Source organism: Gordionus sp. m RMFG-2023, chromosome 5 (genome assembly GCF_954871325.1).
Source record: "Gordionus sp. m RMFG-2023 chromosome 5, tfGorSpeb1-WG-v2, whole genome shotgun sequence".
Taxonomy (NCBI): Eukaryota; Metazoa; Nematomorpha; class Gordioida; order Chordodea; family Parachordodidae; genus Gordionus; species Gordionus sp. m RMFG-2023.
The window spans coordinates 20542729-20564929 of record NC_088779.1 but is presented as its reverse complement, the minus strand read 5'-3'; the positions used below and the strand labels follow the sequence as shown (position 1 = coordinate 20564929).

Here is a 22201-nt window from a genome sequence, read left to right as displayed (position 1 = left end):
ATTAATGTTTTTATACATTTATATTTAAAGTGAGTACAGTGCACATGCTAAGATCACAGTGGCAAGATAACACATATGTATAATTTTTATAACTTTATTATCTCAACTGAATGTTAACAAATCAAGAATAAGACTTTTTATTATATTTATATTTTATCTTTGTAATTTAATGGACAAAAAGTTTTTAGGCACACATAATGGATTTAATTTCGTGTTTATCAATCACATAAAAGCCAAATGTTGCTATATACATATTAAGAATACAATAAAATTAAATTATAGTTGAAAAAATTTGTTTTTAAGTGTAATGGAAAATGAGGGGGACACCAAGTCGCACATTTTATTATATATTGTATTAAAATTTGTAAATATTTATTTGATAACAATCATCAAATTATTAATAGAAAAACTTTTATTCAATGTGGGTAACTTTGTAATCAAGGGTATATAAGATTATCATTAAGCCATAGTTTTTCATAATTTAAAATTTATTTTTAATTTTGTAATAATTTAAATATTAATTTAATTTTTTTCTAAGTATAAAATTAAACTTTTAAATATGATATTTGCTTTAATCTGTCTTTCACTTGTAGCAATATCGCACTGTGGCCCCTCTCCCGTGCTTAGGTGGGACTACAGTGAGCTAAATGGACCTAAAACGTGGGCGAAAACATTCACTTTTTATTGTGGCGGAAAAAGGCAATCTCCCATTGACATTAATACCAAAAGTGTTATGAAGATGACTAATCAAAAACCACTGTTGGTAAACACAAAACCTCTTATCATCAATGCTACTTTAATTAATACTGGAGCACTTCTCGTCATGGATGTTAAGCATAAGGAAGAAACACCTACCATAAAAGGAGGAGGTCTACCAAGTGCCTACAAATTAACTAAGATGACTTTCAACTGGGGAAAAACCAACAAGAAAGGTTCTGAACATCTCATTGACGGAAAGGCCTCTGCCTTAGAAGTATAATAATTATTTTTTTTTAATTTTATTTACCATTTATTTGTTTTTAACATATATATTTTTATTTTGAAAAATTATGATTTTATATAAATTAATATATTTATAAAGATGAAGTTGGTATTTGTCAAAGGAGAGCACAAATCCAAAAAAGAAGCTCTAGCCGATCCCACTGGTCTTGCTATAGTTTCTATTTTATGGGACGTCATGAGTCATAATGATGAGCTTGAGAATATTATAAAAATGGTGAATAAAGTTCGTTTTCAAGGTATATTATATTCGAAAATAATTTCTTTATTTTAAATTATTATAGGTGAAAGCACAATTGTACCATCAATCAATCTTGGCAAACTGATGCCAGACTTAAACGTAAGTTATTTTAATAAATTTATTTAGGAAAGATATTTAAAATTATTTTAAAAATAGAATTTCTACAGATACAAAGGTTCTATCCCAGTTCCCCCGTGCACCGAAAATGTTGCCTGGACCATACCTACGAAAAAAATGTATCTATCTGCTAAACAACTGAATACTTTAAGAGGAATTTACTCGTCACCCAAAGACAGCAAAAAGATGCTCCAGATGTTTGGCAATGTCAGAGAGCCACAAGATCTCAACAATAGACCGGTGTATTTGTATGCCTATACTCCAGAAGTCAAATCAAGCCCTTAATTTTTTTTATCGATCTTATGACCATCTTAATTTATAAAATGTAAATTATAGTTATTAGTATCAAATTGTAGTTTCTATAATATAAATATAAATTTTTTTATTAACCACCATATTATAATTTTGCATTTAACAATAATTGTTATTTTCTATAAATAAAAAAAATTAGCACCAAATTTTGTGTAAGGAAGTTGTATAAATGAAATTATCCAATATAAATAATTTCGACAATTTCATTTTCGTATAAAAGTTGCCTTTCTTCCGATTTCATAGGACATGTGATGAGACAATTCGCTCCGTAAAAACTTTTTAAATTTGAACTCATTTGATTTGATCCAGTACTTTTAACTATAGGTAAGTTTGAATCAAAATGGCACATAAAACTTGCTGCGTTGACAATATAACCTCGTTTGTATTCTGGCCGTGTATCTAAAGCAAGATTTTCTCCTAGCTATAATTATATTTTTAAAAAAGAATAGATATATATTGTCGTCATATGAATTTAATGAGTTCTGCGCATAATAAACAACAGTAATGCAATAATATTTACTAAATGTGGAAAGATTATAGATAAAATAAAAAGTTTATTAAAACAATTTTCAAGACGTCTAGAAAATTATTTAAAATGAATATCTATTAAAAATTAGGTCCTAAAAACCTCCAATGACATTGGATGAATAAAAATTCTTCGTAAATATTTATATATTCAAATGATTAGATTAAGCATATCGTTCTTAATAATTAAATGTATCTTAATTTTTCTGGGAGGTGAGTTTGGTGATATATTTTTAAAAATTAAATGTATTTCTTTTACCCAAGTTAAATTCGGATGCATAAATTTTTTTTAGAAATAGCGATGGTAAAAAAAAACTTGAATACGATATTAATTTTTAATTTTATAAATTATTTAATGTACATCAGAGACCTGCAGGCGTATTTTAATTTTTTTAAATATACCCGGGCCTAAAAAATTTTTTTTTAAACATATCCGGGCCGGGCCTAAAAAAATTTTTTTAAAATATATCCGGGCCGGGCTTAAGATTGTTAAACCCGGGCCGGGCAGGGCCTTAATATTTTTAATAAAAATTTTTACATTATGAGTTAATGGTTATAAGATTATATTATATTATAGTTATGATTAATATAATATTGGGTGATGGTTAACACTACCTAACAACCCACAGATCGATCTAATTATTAATTTCCTGCAAATTTATTCAAAGTATTAATATATTTTTTTATAATTCATATCTAAATTTTTACAACATATTTTACCAAAACAATCAAATAAAGGAATATCTTAAATAAGCCCCAATATTCAAGTATTATTAATATATTTTTTTATAATTCATATCTAAATTTTTAGAATATATTTTACCAAAACAATCAAATAAAGGATTATCACTTCTTAAAATTTGTAATTGATTTTACTTAATATAAAGCATTTTTAATTGAAAAATTTGTTTTACACAAGTATCATTTTATTTCTCTTTTTCTCTGTCCCAAATTCAAGCAATTACGTATGTAGTCAGGGACAGATCGCAAAATGACGGAAAACTATATAAAAGATTATATTAAATTACAAGAGGCTCAGGAAGTAAATGAAATACCATCGACCAGTCAAATTACGACTGTTGTTAAACAAACTGAATCGTTTTATGACAAATGGGGCGATGGTAATTCTGGTAATATGTCAATACCCGATGATGAATATTATAATTACATAAATAATAGATAAAACATTTAAGGTGGATAATTTGTTAGAGTGGTGGACGGCTCATCAAAGCGAATTTCCAATTTTAGCAAAATTGGCAATTCCTGCTTTAAGTGAGAGCTGTGAGCGGAATTTTTCCACTACTGGGAGAATTCTTGAAGAAAGAAGAAGTAATCTTCAACCTGAAAAGGTAGATATGCTTCTCTTTCTTTATGATAATTTGTGAATTTTTAATATCTTTCTTGAATATAGGGTTTCGTCAATCATGCTGGTTTTTTACTTTGCAAACTGTCAAATATTTATTGCATTTATTATATTTACCTTGAGTCATGAAAGTTTTTAATCCAACATTTTTCATTATTTTTTTTTACAATATTATATAATACAATTATCTTCTTTTGTTAAAATTTATATTATAAAATAAATTATATTAATATTGTGCAATTAGATTATATTTTCAAAATACTATTTATTATACATGCATTTTTTTAAATAGCGATTTATTTTTATTTTATAAATTAAATACAATATATTATATTCTCAAAATATTTTCCATTTTTATAAATTAAATATTAGTTTTATTTTTTTAAATGTAATATAAAATATAGTATATGACAAATATTATTACCATTTTTATGAATATTAGTTTTATTTTTATAAATGCAATATAAAATATAGTATATGCTCAAAATATCCATTTTTATAAATAACAGTTTTATAATTTTTATAAATTCAATATAATATTCTCAAAATATTAGCTTTTTACATGCATTTTTTAAATAATAAGCGATAATACTCGCTGAAAAATATGGTAAAATACCTCATAGGTGAATTTTTGTATATACCAGGTCGAATATAATTTTAAAAAATTCCGAGCCGGGCCTGAAATTTTTAAATCCGGGCCGGGCCGGGCCGTAAAAAATTTTTTTAAAAAATATCCAGGCCGGGCCGTGCAAATGGTACCTCTGCAGGTCTCTGATGTATATTAATGTTGAAGTATCATTTTCGAATAAGGTTGGACATTAATTAAATATGTAATTAATTTCAATAATTAAAATTTCTTTTTTGCAATTAGTAACTGTAATTAATTCCACTTAAAAAAAGAAATTAATAATTATATTTTTAATTACATTTCAGGCATGTTATTAGGAATTAACCGTTATAATTCATAATTACATTTATTTTCTTATTTAACTAATTTTTATGAAAAACGCGTAATACTTGCAAATTGCAATCAATCAATATTTAATATATTTAAAACTTTACATTTTTTTATTAATATTTCTATTTATAACGTGCTGCCATTTTATTTTCTCGCCTTTCCCTCGATGTAGGTCAACCAGTTACTTAAAAAGTCAACCGGTCTTTTCACCACATGTCATTACTATCTTCTGATAAAATACTTTACTTTAAGTTTGAGATACTTTTTATATTTGAAATAATACTCTTTTCGAGGTAAAAATATAATGTTTATATAAATTAAAGTACAAAGTCTAGTAAATAATGTAAAAATCAGTCTTTTTGCAAATAAATAAAGAGAAAATATTTATTTTATTTATCTATATTTTAAACTTACTTTGGCCTTAAACGTAGGTAAACATTTCCTAAAATTCTTGTCCCCGGCCATTTTATGCAGAGTCGGAAGCACGAAAATGTGAAACATGACGAATGTTGAAACGGGGTTTCCCGGAAGTGAAAAGATTAATTTTTTAGTGTTTCCAGCGCTTTCATAATTGTTCCCATTTCGATTTTCAAAATCATTATTATTGCTAGAGCTTTTGTTATCATTTTCATAATTATTTTCTTTAAAATATTTCTTGGTCGGGAATTGAGAAGGTAGGGTAGCAAAAACTGTAGGCATTCCTGGCTTAAGATTCACTCGCCCGAAGTGAATGGTACCTCCCAGGTAATTTATAACCTAGAATAAAAATTAAAAAATTATGATGTTACAAAATGGGATCCTATTTAATCGCTTAGAATTAAAACTGAAATGTTCAGGAAAAAAAAGAAAAAATAATGAATGCTTAAAATTAATTTTTAATGTTCAGATAAAAAGCTTAAGTGCACAGCTATAAAACTGAAACGCTCAGATTAAAAAATGAATCGCTTATGAAACATTCAGAAATTCTCAGAGCTATTGAGAAAAGATTATAATTTAAAAAAAATATTGGCCCCTTCTGATCCTTATGGATTACTGCACTCTCTAATTTCAATTACGATATTACGTCATAATCCCCCTCCCTTCCAACTTGTTGCCTTGGTGATTTCTTCAAAAATGATTAGTTACTAAAAAGTAATCTTTTTATATGTAAATATGGTTTTGGCTAAATAATAATATTATATTTATAACTTCTTCTAAAACATATTGTAATAAATCGATCTTCTTATTAGCTTTCATTTGATACCCATGCCGATACATATGCAGAGAAAATATAATATATTTTGAAAAAATCTAGGCCGGGCCTGAAATTTTTTTTTATAAAAAGCCGGGCCAGGTCTAAATAGTTTTGAAATAAAATCCGAGCCGGGCCGGGCAAATTGTATCTATGCAGGTCTCTGATATTATGCTAGTATATTTTTAACCTCAACCCATTCTGAAAAGATGAGTCATCAATATAATAAGATCTTTTTATTAGTTTTTATTTAATACTCTTGTTGAGGTATTATACACTTTACCCCCCCCCCCTCCTTTACCTACTTCAAAGATATAGTGATGAGAATAAATTAATTTCCTCATTAGATTCATTTGATACCCGACATAATATTAGTAGAATCCCCCTCCCCCACTCAACCGACCCTAGAGAGATGACTAATATAATAATTTAATATTTTTATTAAATTGAAGATATTTTATTATGCACCCCCCCCCTCCAATCCCACTGAAGACATAAAGTGATGCGCATCAATGTAATCAATTGATCTTTGTATTAGCTTTCATCTGATACCCATATTGACATAACCCACTCTAACAAGTACCATTATGACAGAGTATTATGTATGTGATATTAAGTGAGTATCATCCTTTTTATTAGCTTTTATTTGATATCCATGTTGACATGATATTTCGATATTTTACCCCCCCCCCACCGTGACCTAGACTTAAGAGCTTAGATTAACAGAGCATCGATTAATAAACCACAACAACTTATTTGATTACAATTTGTAAATAAAATGCTTTAACAGCAAAAATTCCTGAACTGAAATTCGAGAAAATCAAAATTATTTTGCAAAATCATTTGTGATTTTAACAAAAATATCTGTAAAATTCAAATTAGTTCGCTTATTTTTAATTAAGTAAAAATATGGAGTGCTTCCGTTTTTATTCTTAATATATCATATAATATAAGTCTTATAAATATCTAAATTGGATCGTAATTCTAATTAGGGCTACCATAATAATCAATACCGATCCATTATAATATATTGTTCATTTATCATTCTATAAAATTTGAGATTCAAATGAATACTATAATCAAGCTATTTTTAAGATTTATAGAAAAATTGTATTACTTCCTAATTGACCATGAAAATTATAAGGAAAAAAATATATATAAACATTATAAATCATGTAAAAATCGGGAATAGGATTGGTTTCAGTCTGTATTGGCCACAAAAAGCGGATCGGCTCAGCCCTAATTCTGATGTTCATTATTTCCTGAATAGATGGTAATAATAAAGATAGCGATATAATTAAACATGGATCACATTGTTTATTGTTCATAAATATAAAAATTATATGAAATGAACTCCATAAAACATTATTATTTTTAATAATAAACTTGTTTAACATAATCTTTATCCCCCATGGATACGCCTCCAGAAGTGATGATAACATCAGCCTGACTACAAGCTTCTTTAAACGTTTGGGTAATTATGTCTAGGTCATCTTTCGTTATACCCAAATCGACGAATTCAAAATTATATTTCGATAATAAGGAGGCTAGCATAACACGGTTACTATCCCTAACTTGTCCTGGCTAAGTGTTGAAGAATAAATATATATGTGGATAGTAGAGCTGCAAAAGTAGGCCAGGCCCTTACCCGGACTGGCCCGAATAGGCTTCGAGCCAGTCCGGGCTTAATATTTTTTAAGAAAATTCTGGCCAGGTCGGGTCGGGCCTTAGAAATTTTATAAAAATATCTATATTTATCCATTTTATGTTTAATTTTTTATGTATAATAAAAATATGTGATTTTATTTATAGAAAGTAGACGACATATATCGTTTATTTTGAGTAATTATAAAAATTAATTTTTATATTTAAATAAATTCGGGCTGAGTCGGGCCGGCAAAATTTTTTTAAAAAAATTCAGATTCGGGCCGGGCCCGGGAAAACTTTATAAAAAAAATTGGATTATATAATGAGAATATAACCAAAGGCACATTTTAAAATGAAACGAAAAATACTTAAATTCAATGTTAACAAGTTATAATAATTGAAGCTCATCTTCTATCAAATATAGTTTATTTTAAAAAAAGTAAAGACAAATATATGAAAAAATCGAAGACCCAAAAAATATTTTATAAAATTGGAGTTAGCCTTAACTTAGGCCTTATTTAAAGTAGGCAAAAACAGAATAGAATCCATATTTGTTTTTGAATTGAGTAGCAAATAGATGAATAATTTTATATCATTGTATATTAAAAAATTATAAAACGGTAAAATTTAGTCATTGTTAGCAATTATAGTTCTTATTTTCACTATATATAAAATCCTAATTTATTAATTAAAAGGAAATGCAAATATAAAAGTGGAAAAAATTTTAGTGCGAGGATAATTAAGAGTTTAAGCTTAAAAGTTTTAGAAAAATAAATCCAGTTCATCATGTCGAATCCGGGATATAAATATTTTAAAAAAAATACCCGGACAATGATATTAGAAAATATATTCTGACAAAAAAGACACCGAATAAAAATATTCCTGAATTTATAAATGCTTGAAAAAGGGAAATTACATTTATTCCAAAATTTGTTGTGGTCAGGTCCTAAAATTATCATTTTAAAATTAGGTAGCGTTGATTAATAGGAGCTGTTAGTTAATACAAGGGCTCTAAGTAGAGTTGTTCAGTCTCCCTCTCCATCAGCGGAAACTACCGCAATTTTTAGTCAACATGCATAGATCTCCCTCCCACAAAACTCCAACAATTGGATATCTCCCGCAATTTAAAATTTCTACAGCATTAAAATTTTCAGCAGTTTATCAATTTTTAATTTATAAATAAAAATTTTGAGAAACAGTTGGAAAATAAAGATCTTTTGTTTTTCTATAAAAAATATATTTTATAAAATTTTGTCATATTTCAGATCAAGGTATTTATTTATATGAGATAGTTAAAATTATAGATTCCAAAATGAGATTTTCATTGACCCGGCCAAAGGTAGGCACTTTGCGGGGAAATTATTTTTGTTGCAATTTTAAATTTAACTGCAATATGAAGATTTTGATCTGACAACCCTGGCTCCAAGGCAGAGGCATTTATGCTTCGAGGCGTTATACATGAAAATAATAAGGTTATGATAAAAAGGATAGATTAATTATTCGGAGAATAATTCTTTTCGCGCTCTTTATAAATAAAATATGACCCCTACATAAAATTAAACATCTTTTATCTTATACCTTTTCCTTCTGTTTCAAATGAACTGTTATTATAAAGATTTATAAAATATATTTAAATTAACAGCTTAGGCTGTGTCCTAAAAATATAAATAAATTTATTAATTTTGAAGAAACCTAAGTTATTTCTAATGAAAAATAAAATAGTGCTCTAAAAATCATATTTCACCTTTACAAAAATTTATTTTTAAAATAATAGAAATAAATTTTAATAAATTGCTTAAAATTTATGAAATTGAGTAATTTTTATAAAAAAAACTAGTAAGTAATATTAAAGTGGTGGCATTGTTATTTTACGTATTTTGTTCTCGTTTTGTTGTTTTTCTTTATTTTAATTTATAAAACTTTAAAAAAAATATTGGGAGAGTTCGGACATGATTCATAATTTTATTAATTTGCGAAAATTAATAAATTTTGAGGTTTTTTTCAATATATTAAGGACAACAGCCTTATTAAAAAATAAGTAAAATAAGATATATATAATTCCAACATATTTTTTTTAAAATTAAATTGTTTTAAAACTTTCGAAACTTTTAAAATTTTAATGAAATCATGTTAAACTTTTGATAAGAATTACATTTTGGACATGTTTTAATTTTTATATTAGAAAAAAGCAAAATTTTTTTATAAAATTTCAAAAGTTTGCGAATATTTGGACATAGCCTAAATAAAAAAATATTTGGTGCAAAATTCAATGACATAAATAATTTAAAAACAAAAGTTATTTTAAAAAAAACTCAAATTTCTTTTTTTATTTTTTATTTTAAAAAAGTTTTTATTTAGGCTGGCTAAAATATTTTTTTAAAAATTCGAAAGCTTTAAAAACCTTTCAAGTCCAAATTTTCCATTAAATTATTCAAAATGCATTATTGAATTTTTTAATGATATCTTAAAAAATAATTTAGATGACCAAATATTTAATTATAATAATAAATTATCTTTTGCTAGAGTGTCCGTCGATTTAGCGCCAAATTTAGACATTTATATAAATTTCCTGAGTCTAACATAATTATACAATTCAAATTATAATGGCAAATTGTCTTTTACATAATGTTATGATATATAAATAATTGTAATATTATTTGGTAGTGTTGTTTGGCAAGAAAAATAATACCTAAGCCTCGAGATTTCGTGAATAAATGTACCAAGTTCTTCAGGATTGCGTAATATTTTTCTGGATACAATATTGAGCTAGCCGTTTTTAAAAATCGGCTCAAATCGAGCCGTTTAACAACACTTATTTGGTAGATAAATTTGAAAAATACCCATGAATCTTTATAATTAATAAATGGCCTTAATTTTCTTGTAAATAAATAAAACAAAATTTCATATAGAAAATTATATGACTTATAGATCTTTTTGTAAAAAATATAACAAAATTTTATAGAAAATTAAACTAATTTAAAGGTGGAATATGTTAAAGAACTCATTTAAAATATACAAAATAACAATTCATACTATAATATATATTTTTATTATTAATTTAAAATATAAATACCATATATAATACTATAAAATATGCGTAAAATTTATAATACATTTAAAAAAATTATTTAAATGGTGATAAAATTTCTAAAAATTTTATTTTAAAATTATAAATATCTTCTTGCGTCATATCATTCAACTCATTCAAAAATGAGGCAAAAAACCCCATTAAATGATGAACATCCATAGGGGCTTCTTCTTTTTTTTTATTCAATATATCTGTTAAATAATTATATAATTATTTATTTAATATATACGTACCTTGAAATATTTTTATTCTTTCATCCTCAATATATTTAAGCTTTTTATTTTTTGGATTAGCAATATAATTTCTTTTTTTGCTTTGTATTGGAATCATATTTTCTTTATTAGCATCAGCTTGATCTAGCTATTATTCAATAATTATTATTAAATAATAGAAATATAATGTACAGACATTATAACATCTGAATATGGAGATGTATCAATATTAGAATCAATGATATTTGAGAGTGAGACGATCGGATTAAATTAGATAAAATAATATCATCAGACATTAAAAAATTATTTATAAATTTTTATAACAAAGTCAAAAATATAAAACTTTCAAAATTTTTGAAGAATGGAAAAAATGATTTTGGCCATTAAATTTCGTATTTAAAATGGCTTATTTTTTTCCTATAGTTTGAAAAGTGTGAGAATCAAATTTTTTGATATTTTAGGCACAAAGGTCGGTCCTTTGCCTTATTGCTAAAAAACTAAAATAGCAAGCTGTTTAGACGGCTATAGCTTCGACTTAACAACCTAAAATGTAGTGTTATAACTGCTCGATTTTTAAAAAAGGCTAACCCAATCAAAAATATTATGCAAACCTAGAGATTTTGCCATAGTTAGCAGAATGGTTTAGACATCTATTAATGAAATCTCGAAGCTTGCGTAATTTCCTGGTTAAAATATTAAATTAGCCGTTTGTAAAAATCGAGCTAGCATAAAAGGGGGGAAAAATCCAAAAATAACAATGCCACCAAACACTTTGAACAAACCAAAATTGAGTGTCGTTGTTCAAACAGGACACCGCCTAACATCTTATTTAAAATTAAGGAAAAAACAATTGAAACAAAATTATACAAATTAATTGAGAAAAGAAGGTTATTTAAAAAAAAATCTCGAATTTATCATTTTAGTTTTGAAACAGTATTTATTTTATAAGAAAAACAGATATATAGTAATTTATCTAATAAAGTATCATTTTGAAACTCAAAAATGTATCATTTCAAAATTTATTAAGTATCATTTTAAATATATAAACAAAAGTCTAAATGATATTTCACAAACTTCAAATAATACTCAACTAAGCAAAGATTATTATGAAATATATTGTGAAGCTGGATAAAAGAAATTGCTTTTATTTCATGCAAGGATTAAATTTAAATATTCAAGAGCCTAAAACAAACCTAATAATTAAAATTTCCGGAAACATTTTTACAGTGAATATGTTATTGTAACAATTTTTACAATTTAAGTAATTCATTGCAAACAAATTATAAAATATGAAAATATTTTTCATCAAATCTACAAAACACTGTATAGCAAGTAGCGAAATTATAAAATTTTAGAACTAGTTCAAGACTACTTAGTATAAATTAAAACTTTTTAAAATAATTTACTTTTGATTTAATTATTCTCCTTAATTTATAGTTAATTGAATAAGGAATTAATGAGTTTATCAATTTTATGCTTTCAGCTTATCAATTATATGTCTCTTTTGATTTTAACAATAATATATTAATTATCATATCCACTATCGTTATTTATTTTTAAATTCGATTCATCACGATATATTATTTGACTATGAATAATTTCGAAATGAACCGAACCAGAAGCCAACAATAGAAGTGTGGCCAAACAGTAGACGTTATAATTTTTGACCACCATACCGCAATTACCTGATTTAATCATGCCTTATTATTTATTTGTATTCTACGAAACATATACGTTACTACGGGGCCAATTATATTAGGGGCATTTAATCGTTTGTATTCTTGTTTAAAAATATTGCATAAATTTATTACTTATACCATAATTTCAAGAGTATTGGGCTCAACAACTTCGTCGCCAGTTGAAATGATAGCTACTTTAGGTTTATCGTAAGCGGTTACCTCAGTGATTCCAACGGAGCATAAAAGGCCCCTCATCTGAGGCGTTAATTTGTCACCTTGTTCTATAAGTTTATCTCCTATACTTATATCTGAACCGATTTGACGTATGTCTTGATTAGGTGATAGATCATTTAATAAAGTTAGAGTCATTTCTTTGCCTTGTGCTGTGCATTCAATTAATTTTGTATTCTCAATCTTGAAAAAATTTTTTAGGGTATATAAAATATTTTAAAAAAAAATATTCAAAAACTACATAATTTTATTTTTGTTCAAAAACTTTAGTAAAAAAAATTAAATTATCTTATATATTATCTATTAGATATATTTATATCAGATCCATAGACTCGAGCTTTGCAAGTTGGCCTGAAACCCGTTTTTTTTAAAGTAATCACACCAAGCTTAAATTTAAAAAAAAAATCGAGTCAAGACAGGCTACAGGCTTAAAATTAAAAAATAATGCTTTTAGCAAAGCAATTAGTGATTTTTATTCTATCTTATCTTTATAAAAATGTGTTCAAAATTTATATTTATCAGTTAAGAATTTCTGGCCTGACCTTAAGATAACAATAGGGAATTAAATATAATTATTGGACCTGGCTTAAAAACAAATAAAAAATTTGAGTAGCGCCAAGCTCAGCAAAAAAAAAATATATATGCAAAGTTTTGCTTCAGACTAGTTCTGGGTACCCAATCCTAATATTAAAATTATTTAATCCAGCCAAGCCTAAAAAATAAAAATCAGTACAAGTTGAAATAATTTTTTCTAAATAAATTTAAATACACTAAAAAAAATTATTGAAAAATCACATGATGGATCATTTAACATTCCGTCATGTTGTAAGTTAATTAGGGATTAGCTCAGACTATAATGATAATATAAGAATTAAACGTAAAAAAGATTTATTTGGTAAAACAAATAATCAAAATTAAATTGTATAAAAAGAAAGCGTGATAATTCAAAAAGTGGTTTTTCAATAGTATTTTTGATATATATTATATATTTAATCAATTTAGTATATATTATTATTTAACAAAAATAAAGTTAATATATAAATTAACTAACATGTTAACTTATAGCCAACAATGTACAAAAGATAAATAAGTAATATTAACATAAATGTATTGAATAAAATTTTAAAAAATAAAAAGAAAATAAAATATTACATTCTATTGGAGAGAATGCAAATTACTCTAATGGAAAGAGGATTACGATTATTGTAATTAATATATATTCAAATAAGAATATTATAATACATACATTATATGTGGATAGTGAATGGGATTAATGTAATTGTTAATGTTAATTAAATATAATAATACATAAAGCATTATATTACATGTGGGAAGGGGATGGATATTAATCTTCAAGAATTATTTCAAGAATGGCGCAGTCGATAAAAAGTCTAATGGTTTCAAACCGGTGTTGCAAAGATTGGTACGACTTATTTAAAAAATTTTAAAACATACAACCAAGTTTAACATCATCACAAGAAAAATCACTGTTGTTAACAATAGGATGTGATACTTACATACTAATAAATTTTTGTGCACCTGATAGTATGGGAAACAAAGAGGTGTTAGAAATACATAATATTTTAATCAATTTTTTCATCCCAAACCTAATATAATTAGAGAAATATAATTTTATCAATATTATCAAAAAAATGAGGAAAAATATAGACGATGTAATATTTCAATACTACTTTAAGAGATAAATTCATATTTAGACTAAAAAATCCTAAAATATTACAAAATTATTATCCGAGGATGATTTAGGTATAAATAAGGTTATTCAAATAGCTACTTAGAAAAAAACTATAATAAACACAAAATTAATACAAAAAGATTATTGATGAAACTAAAATTGATCAGTTGAAGATGAACATGATAATATAAATATAATTTAAAAAGTTAATAATGATAATGATAATCAATATAATATTTATAATACGAGCTACAAAAACAAAATCCCTGCCACTCCTGCGCGGAAACCATAAAAGGGAAAATTGTCCTTTCAAGAATGCCACTTGTTATAAATGCAACAAAATCAGGCACATTGCTCGAGTCTGTAGAAAATAAAATAGAGAATTTATTAATAATACAACAAATAAGTATAATCCAGAATTTCGGGTGGATATCAAAATAAACAACAGCGATACCTGAATGGAATTAGATACTGGAGCTGAGGTAAGCATAGTAAACGAAATTGATTGAAAAAATAAACTTAATCGTCCTGGATTAACAAATTGTGTGCTAAAACTTAAAAGCTATCAGGTACCACTACTAGGTCAAACTATAGTGAAAGTACAATATAAAAGAACATTAAAACTACCTCCAATAATTACAAAAATCTAAATGAAACACTGGATAACTAAATTTCCAAGGATAACTAAAATAGCTGGAAGGGCCATAGAAATAAATAACATTAAAATATTACCAAAGAATTGGGCTGTTTGAAAGATTTTAAGGTACAAATATATATGAAAAACGAGAAACCAAATTTCTATAAATCACGTCCCGTACCATATGCATTAAAATAAAAGGTTGAAGAAGATTTAGACAGATTGCTAAAAATTTAATAGAAAAAATTAATCGTTCACTTTATACATCACCCATAGTAATTGTTCAAAAGAAAGATAAAAGATTACGAATTTGCGGGGATTTTAAAAATATAAATCAATAAAATTCAATAATTTTTGCAAAAAAACGGGTCCATACCATCCTTAGACTAATGACATGGCTGAACGTTTAGTTTGAACTTTAAACAGGCAAGAATAAAAGAAACGAGGGATTTAGACACCAGTTTAGCTATTTTTCTCTCAATTATCAAAATACACCAGGGGCAGAAAATAAACAAAGTTCCGCCGAAATACTACTAAAAATTAAACCTAGAGGTTGGTTGGACCAAATATTTGAACGGGGGAACAAAAAAGAGAAATTAAAATATTAAAGTCAAAAATTCGAGATAAATGAAAAAGTGTGGTCGCGCATTTACAATAATAAAGAAAAAAAATGGGAAAAAGTCATTAATAAATGTATGCTGGGATTACTACGATATGAAGTAAGTATAAAGGATAACACGATTATATGTCATACTGAATAATTAAAGAAATGAACCGAAAATATATTAATCGAAGAGTACGAAGTAGAAGAGAGAGCTGAAAACAAAGAGGACGTAGTAAACAATTACGATGAAATGAACCTAAATGAGATTGAGGAAAACGGTACAAGTCAAGAAGCTGAAGGAAGTATTACACAAAAGTTAGAAACTACAACATGTCAAGATCGATATCCGAAAAGAATATGGACGAAACCAATTACATGAAAAAATAGAATAAAAGAATATACTTCAAGAATTACTTCAAAAAAATACTTCAAATACAATAATACATTATATTAAATGTGGGAAGGGGATTATTGTAATTAATGTTGATTAAATATAATAGAATACAATATACAGTAATAAAATGATCTGTTGTAACGCATTTCCATAATGTGAAAAAACATTCTTTTATAGTTAAATAACTTTCCATAATTATTGTAGAAATAATAATAAAAGTTGTAAAACTTTAATGAAGACTAACTTCAAGGTTATAAAAATTTCAAAATGTCAAAAGGTTCGAATAGTTTTTTGTTTTATTTTGTACACAAGTTTAAGTGGGAAAATGAGAATTTTAAAAAAATCTATAAAAAAAATTTTCTTAAGATTTTTACAATAAATTTTTTTAAATTTAAAGTATTATTCCAATATTTTAATTTTATTTTAGTTATCTAAAGATTGTAAATCAGGATATGAAGTTAGAATAATTTGTTAATAAACATGAATGGAAATTCAAATTTATGGTTTTTAGTTCATTCTTATTTGTTTAGATTTTTTTTAATGATCAATTCGAGACACCAAAATAAATAAAATCTATTTCTAAAATTATGTATATAAAGTTAGTAAATAATCTAGAGATCTGCAAAAGTAGGCCCTGCTCGTACCCGGCCCGAACGGGCTCGGCTCAATTTTTTAAAACAAAACTCGGGTTCGGGCCTAATATTTAAAAAAAAATTCTGGCCGGTTCGGGTCGGACTTTGGTATTTTTTTTAAATATATTTAGATTTATCAATTTTATATTGAATTTTTTCTATATTCAAATAAAATCGGGCCGGGCAGGGTTGGTAATTTTTTAAAATAATTTCAGGTTCGGGCCTGGCCGGTTTTTAAAAAAATTTCGGATTCGGGCCACACCGGGCAATATTTTTAAAAAATTTCGGGCCGGGCTTGAAAAATTAGGCCCGATGCTGTTTACTAAAATAATCAAATATTATGATTCAAAATACCAGCGATAGTAAAATTTGACATTTTAAAAAAATAGAAATAGTTTTTAATTGGATATAAATTATAAATTTAAAAAAAAATATTATAAATTTAAAATTAAAATTATAGCAAATTTAAATAAGAATTATTACAAGTTTTAATTTAAATAATTACCGGAAGATTTTAAAGATAATAAAGTTTTTCTCAACATTTTCTTTCAAGTTTTTAAAATTAAATGCTATTTTAATTATTTTTAAAAACAAAATATTTTTATCCGGATGGGTTTTAATTTAATCGTCATCATGTTTCATTAAATCATCACAACAATTGAATCGACATTATCAATTATATTAATCCCTTCCCCTTCCCACGTATAATATAAATGTATTATTGTAATTATATTAAATTGACATTATCAATTATATTAATCTTATCCTCTTCCCACATGTAATACAGTAATAATATTTTGTTGTAACACATTTCCATAATGTGAAAAAACATTCTTATATACAGTGTTGTGATGATTTAATGAAGCATATTGACGATTAAATTAAAACCCATCCATATAAAAAAATTTTAGCAAAAATAATTAAAATATAGCCAAAGCATTATTGAAAATTCTTTTATTCCTCCTTATGTTATTTTAATTATTTTTGCAAACAGAATATTTTTATAAGGATGGGTTTTAATTTAATACTCAACATGTTTCATTAAATCATCACAACACTGATTTATATAACTTTCCGTAATTATTGTAAAAACTTGTTGAGAAAAACATCCTTTTTTAAAAAACTTTTAAAAACTCGAAAGTAAGTGTTAAGAAAAGCATTATTATTTTTAAAAACTTTCGGTAATTTTTTCAACTTAAATTAAAACCTCTAATAATTAAATTTGCGACAATTCTAATTATTAACTATGAATAATTTTTTTTTCCGATTAAAAACTATTTCTATTTTTTATAATTTTTAAATTTTACTATCGCTAGTATTTTGAATCTATCTCCAGTTTCATGTTTGTTAATATAATATTCGATTTTAGGGTTAGGGTCTATTGAAACTTCATATTCTCTCGGGGTGTTATCTGAAATAACGAATAGATGCCAAAGTTATTAACCTATCCCATCAAATTCCCTTAGATGTCTAACTGACATTACAAACCGATGTCAATATTCGAATATTCAAGAGCAACCAAATTTTAATCTAATTCGTTTGAGGAAAAAAATGGTAATTGAATGAATGAAAAAATGGAATTGGCTAAAATATAGCAGAGAAAACCAACTGATGATCAGCCCAATGCAAAGACAATTGCCCATGATCAAAATTTATCCGTTCAGTTTATCGTTTCAAGCGGAAAACTTTCCCTGAATATTACAACCACCCTTTATCTAATTATATAATAAAACAACAAAGTCGGAAGAAGAAAGACAACACAGCTTCAATCGAATATAGCTGAATTGTTTGGTAATAATTTACCGATATTTTTTATCGGATTGGATAGGCCGATATTTCATTTATTTTAAAATACCGGTTATCGACCAATATCAAAATTTTCCGATCCCTATCCCATATAAAATGTCGTCTTTAACAAAGATAAAATGTTATAAATTTTTTAAAAAAAGTTATATCTAAAATCATTTATTTCTTTTTTATAAATAAAATAGAAATCTATTTTTATGTATATTTTTTTAATAATAAGAAATAATTAATTAATAAACTTTCTGCCATATTGTTATTTTTTTTGCACATTCTGTTCATAAAAGTGTGCAATGATCTCTTCAGAATCTGTTTTTAGTGAAGTTGGTGATATTGACAGTTACCATCGCTGCAGGCTGACTTCTGGTAAATTGGAAATTTGGTATTTCTAAAAAGAAATCTTTGATATATTAATGTTAAATATTTATTTCAAATTCCATATATATTTGTTTATTACTTATTATGTTTATAGATAAATGTTGATTTAACAATAAAAATATTTTATAAACTTTTAGAATTGAATTTGAATATAATCTATAACTGATCATTATGATAAATTATAGATGTTATATTAAAAAAAAGTATATTAAAAATTAAAACCATTGGTATCTTTACAGAATACAGAATTATATATGATATAGGATCGGTAATCGGCCGATATCAATTTAATATCGAGAATATCGGATCGGCCTCCAAAAAGTGGTATCGGTACACCCCTAGTAATAATAATGGCTATACCATTAAAAACATAATAGAACATTTACCGCCACATCTAAGGTTGAGCGAGTAGGCTATATCAAGATGCATCATAATTATAAGTATGTATGTATAAACATATATTATACTCGTTAATAATTGAAACTAATATAAACAAGTTTATCAACGATCTCTAATTTAATTGATGTGCGCTTTAACAACTTTACGATCTATCGTGATTTCTCACATGACATTACATTACTGATCCTCCCAATGACAATCTCCTCATGCCAATATTAATTTGTACCCACTTTCACGATGACATAGTTACCTATGACTAATTCTTTATATTTAATTCTTTTACAATTAGGTTCCACATCACAGTCATTTTTTTAAAACCATTTCCATCTCAATTTTTTATTCAACAATATAGTTGCAGGTGGAAAATTCGTTACCGAATGAGTAACATTGCGATAATTTAAAAAAACATCTGCTAACATGAGCTCATCCTAACCCTATATTCTATAAATCAAACAGCCATCTCCACCATCCCATTAGAGGTGGGGTGATAAGCAGGAGTATTATGTACAATACCCTTTCTTTGTAAAAAAAAATTTAATTCATAAGACCTAAAAGTTGGTCTATATCTGATACCAACTCTTCTGGATAACCGAATATAGAAATTTTTTTAATTTAATACAATTATAGGGTGTTAATGTTTTTAACCTTGATAATCTCCAGCCATCGAGAATAGCCATCAATAATTATCAACCAGTAAAATTTTTTAATAGGTCCATAAAAATCCATGTAAATTTAATACCAGGGTTTATTTGGCTGCACCCATTGATTTTGTTTAACTCTTAGTAATGTAGGTACATAGTCATACAAATATTATACCCAAGTACTATTTCCTTATGTCTTTAATAACTCCTGGCCACCAAAAATAACTTTTCATCATATCTATCGTCCTGAATACACCAATATGCCCTTCTTGTAACTCATTAAGCATATATTTTCTTAGTTCTTGCAGAATAATAATTTGACTTCCTTTAAACACAAAATCATATTTTATGTTTAAAATATTTACACGTGTTTTATATTTCTTAACTTCTGAATAATTACCACCTTTATCAATTCATTTATTTTAAAACTGGACTTGCTAATAATTCTTTAACTTTAATGAGCTTGGTGTCTACCAATCTAGTTCTTTTAATTATATCCAAATCACTGATATTTTGATCATTATTAACAGTTCCCAAATTAAAAAAACAAATGACATCTTCATTAATTAATCTAGATAAGCCATCAAATAGTCTGATCTTTTCCCTTTCTATAGTTTTTATTAAAATCATATCCGGCTAAACATAAGGTCCATTTTTGTAACCTTGCTGATATATCATATAGTTTCATCAGATGTGCCCCAAATAAATTAACAAATGGTTTATCAATTATTTGAAACTATTTAAAATAAAGCCATAAAATAATTTTAGCAGTCCTGGCCATAAAAATTTTTTAAAAAAAATGAGGCTTAGAAATGAATGGGATAAAAAAGTCACCTGAATTTGGCTCTACAGGTCTCTGATTTATTTTTAACAATAATGTTTAAAAATATAAACAACATAATTTATGGGGGGAAAATACCTGAGTAACACAATATGCCCATGATGGAACTATAGATCCAGTTGATAATTTCAAGGCATAATATTTGCCCGCTGAGCTAATATCTTCTTCTTTGTAAATAACATTATAGTTTGTATATTTTTTAGATTGATTACAACTAATCGCATAGCCATCTTTTAAAGAGGTCAAATATGAAGGTATATTTAATTTTGAATATAATGTATTATAATTAAACAAATGGGTATCATTTGCATGGCATAGTAAAATATTGATATTTCGACTAGCACCTAATATAAGTGTTTCATTTAAAATTATAGATAGAGCTCTCTCTTCTGATAATAATGGATATTTGGACTTTCGAAGACAATTTATATCAGATTCTAATTTTGGTATCACTAGGTTATTTACAGAATCCTTCGTTATAATATTAAATATTTTGATATTTTGGCTATCAAAATGTTTGTCTTTTTGAATATTGCTAATCAAATTAATTGCATGGTCTAAAATTGGTAAAACATTGTCTAAATTTTCAAGAGCACCTTTACAACTTCCTGGCAAATTAATAATCAAAGTACTATATCTGATACCACAACATGCACGAGATAGAGAAGCATATGGGGTTATCTATATTTTATAAAAAATTTATTAATACAAATCTTTTTTACATTTATGGATTTCATCATCATTAATAATGTTAGGCCAGGTGCCTCTTTATGAAGAATTTGTTTAGTTGCCTCTGAAGTTACATCTCGTGGTGTAAATCCTGTTCCTCCAGATGTGATAATCATATTACAACCATCATTTAAATCTGAATTTGTACACAATATATTTTGTATGGTATAATAATCATCTGGACATACATCTAAATTAATAATAGCACTAAATATCTATAATTTTATTTAATTAATTATAAAAAAAACTTTGAGAATTTTGTAGATAATTTCTCCTTGAGTAACGGGCCTACAATATCTTCCTTTTGTTTGGAAAAACATCTATCGCTTGCTTTAAACAAAATTAGAAATAAGAATTGTATTTAAAATACTTATTAAGATCAATATTTTCATTTCATATTTAGATTTTAAAAACAGCTGGTTTATAAATAAATATGCTATCCACTATAAAAAGAAATAATAAAACACTTGTCAATCTACTGTCTTATATGATAACTTGCATTTGAGAGCAATCTGTAATAGAGCATTATAGGATAGTTATTCAGTGTTCTAGTCATAAAATTTTTGACCGGGCCATTTTACTCTAAAAAAATTAAAGGGGGACACATAAATGGACAAGAAATAGAGACAAATTTTTGTTTGTGCAAGAATTGGCAAATTTATTTTTTGAGAAATTTGTTATATATTTTATTAGTAGTTTAAATCGAAGCATTTTATATACATTCAAAACCGGTTAATTGCGAAGCGTTAGCACTTATTTAATTTTTTGCAGATTATAAGATGATATATAATTTTTTGTTTATATATGCCAATTTTGTGTTATTATTAGCAATATATTATTTACATAT

The 22201-nt window shown here is 26.0% G+C and overlaps 2 protein-coding genes across 4 annotated transcripts; one reads left to right on the top strand and one right to left on the bottom strand.

Moving 5' to 3' along the window:
• The first annotated feature begins 559 nt into the window (after window positions 1-559).
• Window positions 560-1642, top strand: LOC135930237 (carbonic anhydrase 1-like). Its single transcript, XM_065467019.1, has 4 exons — window positions 560-973; window positions 1082-1238; window positions 1284-1339; window positions 1397-1642. Exons 1-4 carry the CDS (start codon window positions 560-562, stop codon window positions 1640-1642), a joined length of 873 nt encoding a protein of 290 aa, XP_065323091.1.
• A 110-nt stretch (window positions 1643-1752) lies between these two features.
• Window positions 1753-21793, bottom strand: LOC135930561 (gephyrin-like). Of its 3 annotated transcripts, none has more exons than XM_065467381.1 (8): window positions 21725-21793; window positions 21603-21684; window positions 21348-21561; window positions 20704-21306; window positions 12511-12786; window positions 7133-7330; window positions 4930-5271; window positions 1753-2090 (listed from the first exon to the last, which is right to left on the bottom strand). In XM_065467381.1, the coding sequence occupies exons 1-8, from the start codon at window positions 21744-21746 to the stop codon at window positions 1845-1847; spliced, it is 1983 nt and encodes a 660-aa protein (XP_065323453.1). In that variant the 5' UTR covers window positions 21747-21793; the 3' UTR covers window positions 1753-1844. The 3 variants fall into 3 exon arrangements, with proteins under 3 accessions (XP_065323453.1, XP_065323454.1, XP_065323455.1); XM_065467382.1 differs by having other exon boundaries at window positions 21348-21490; window positions 21725-21782; XM_065467383.1 differs by lacking the exon at window positions 7133-7330.
• Between the last annotated feature and the right edge of the window lie 408 nt (window positions 21794-22201).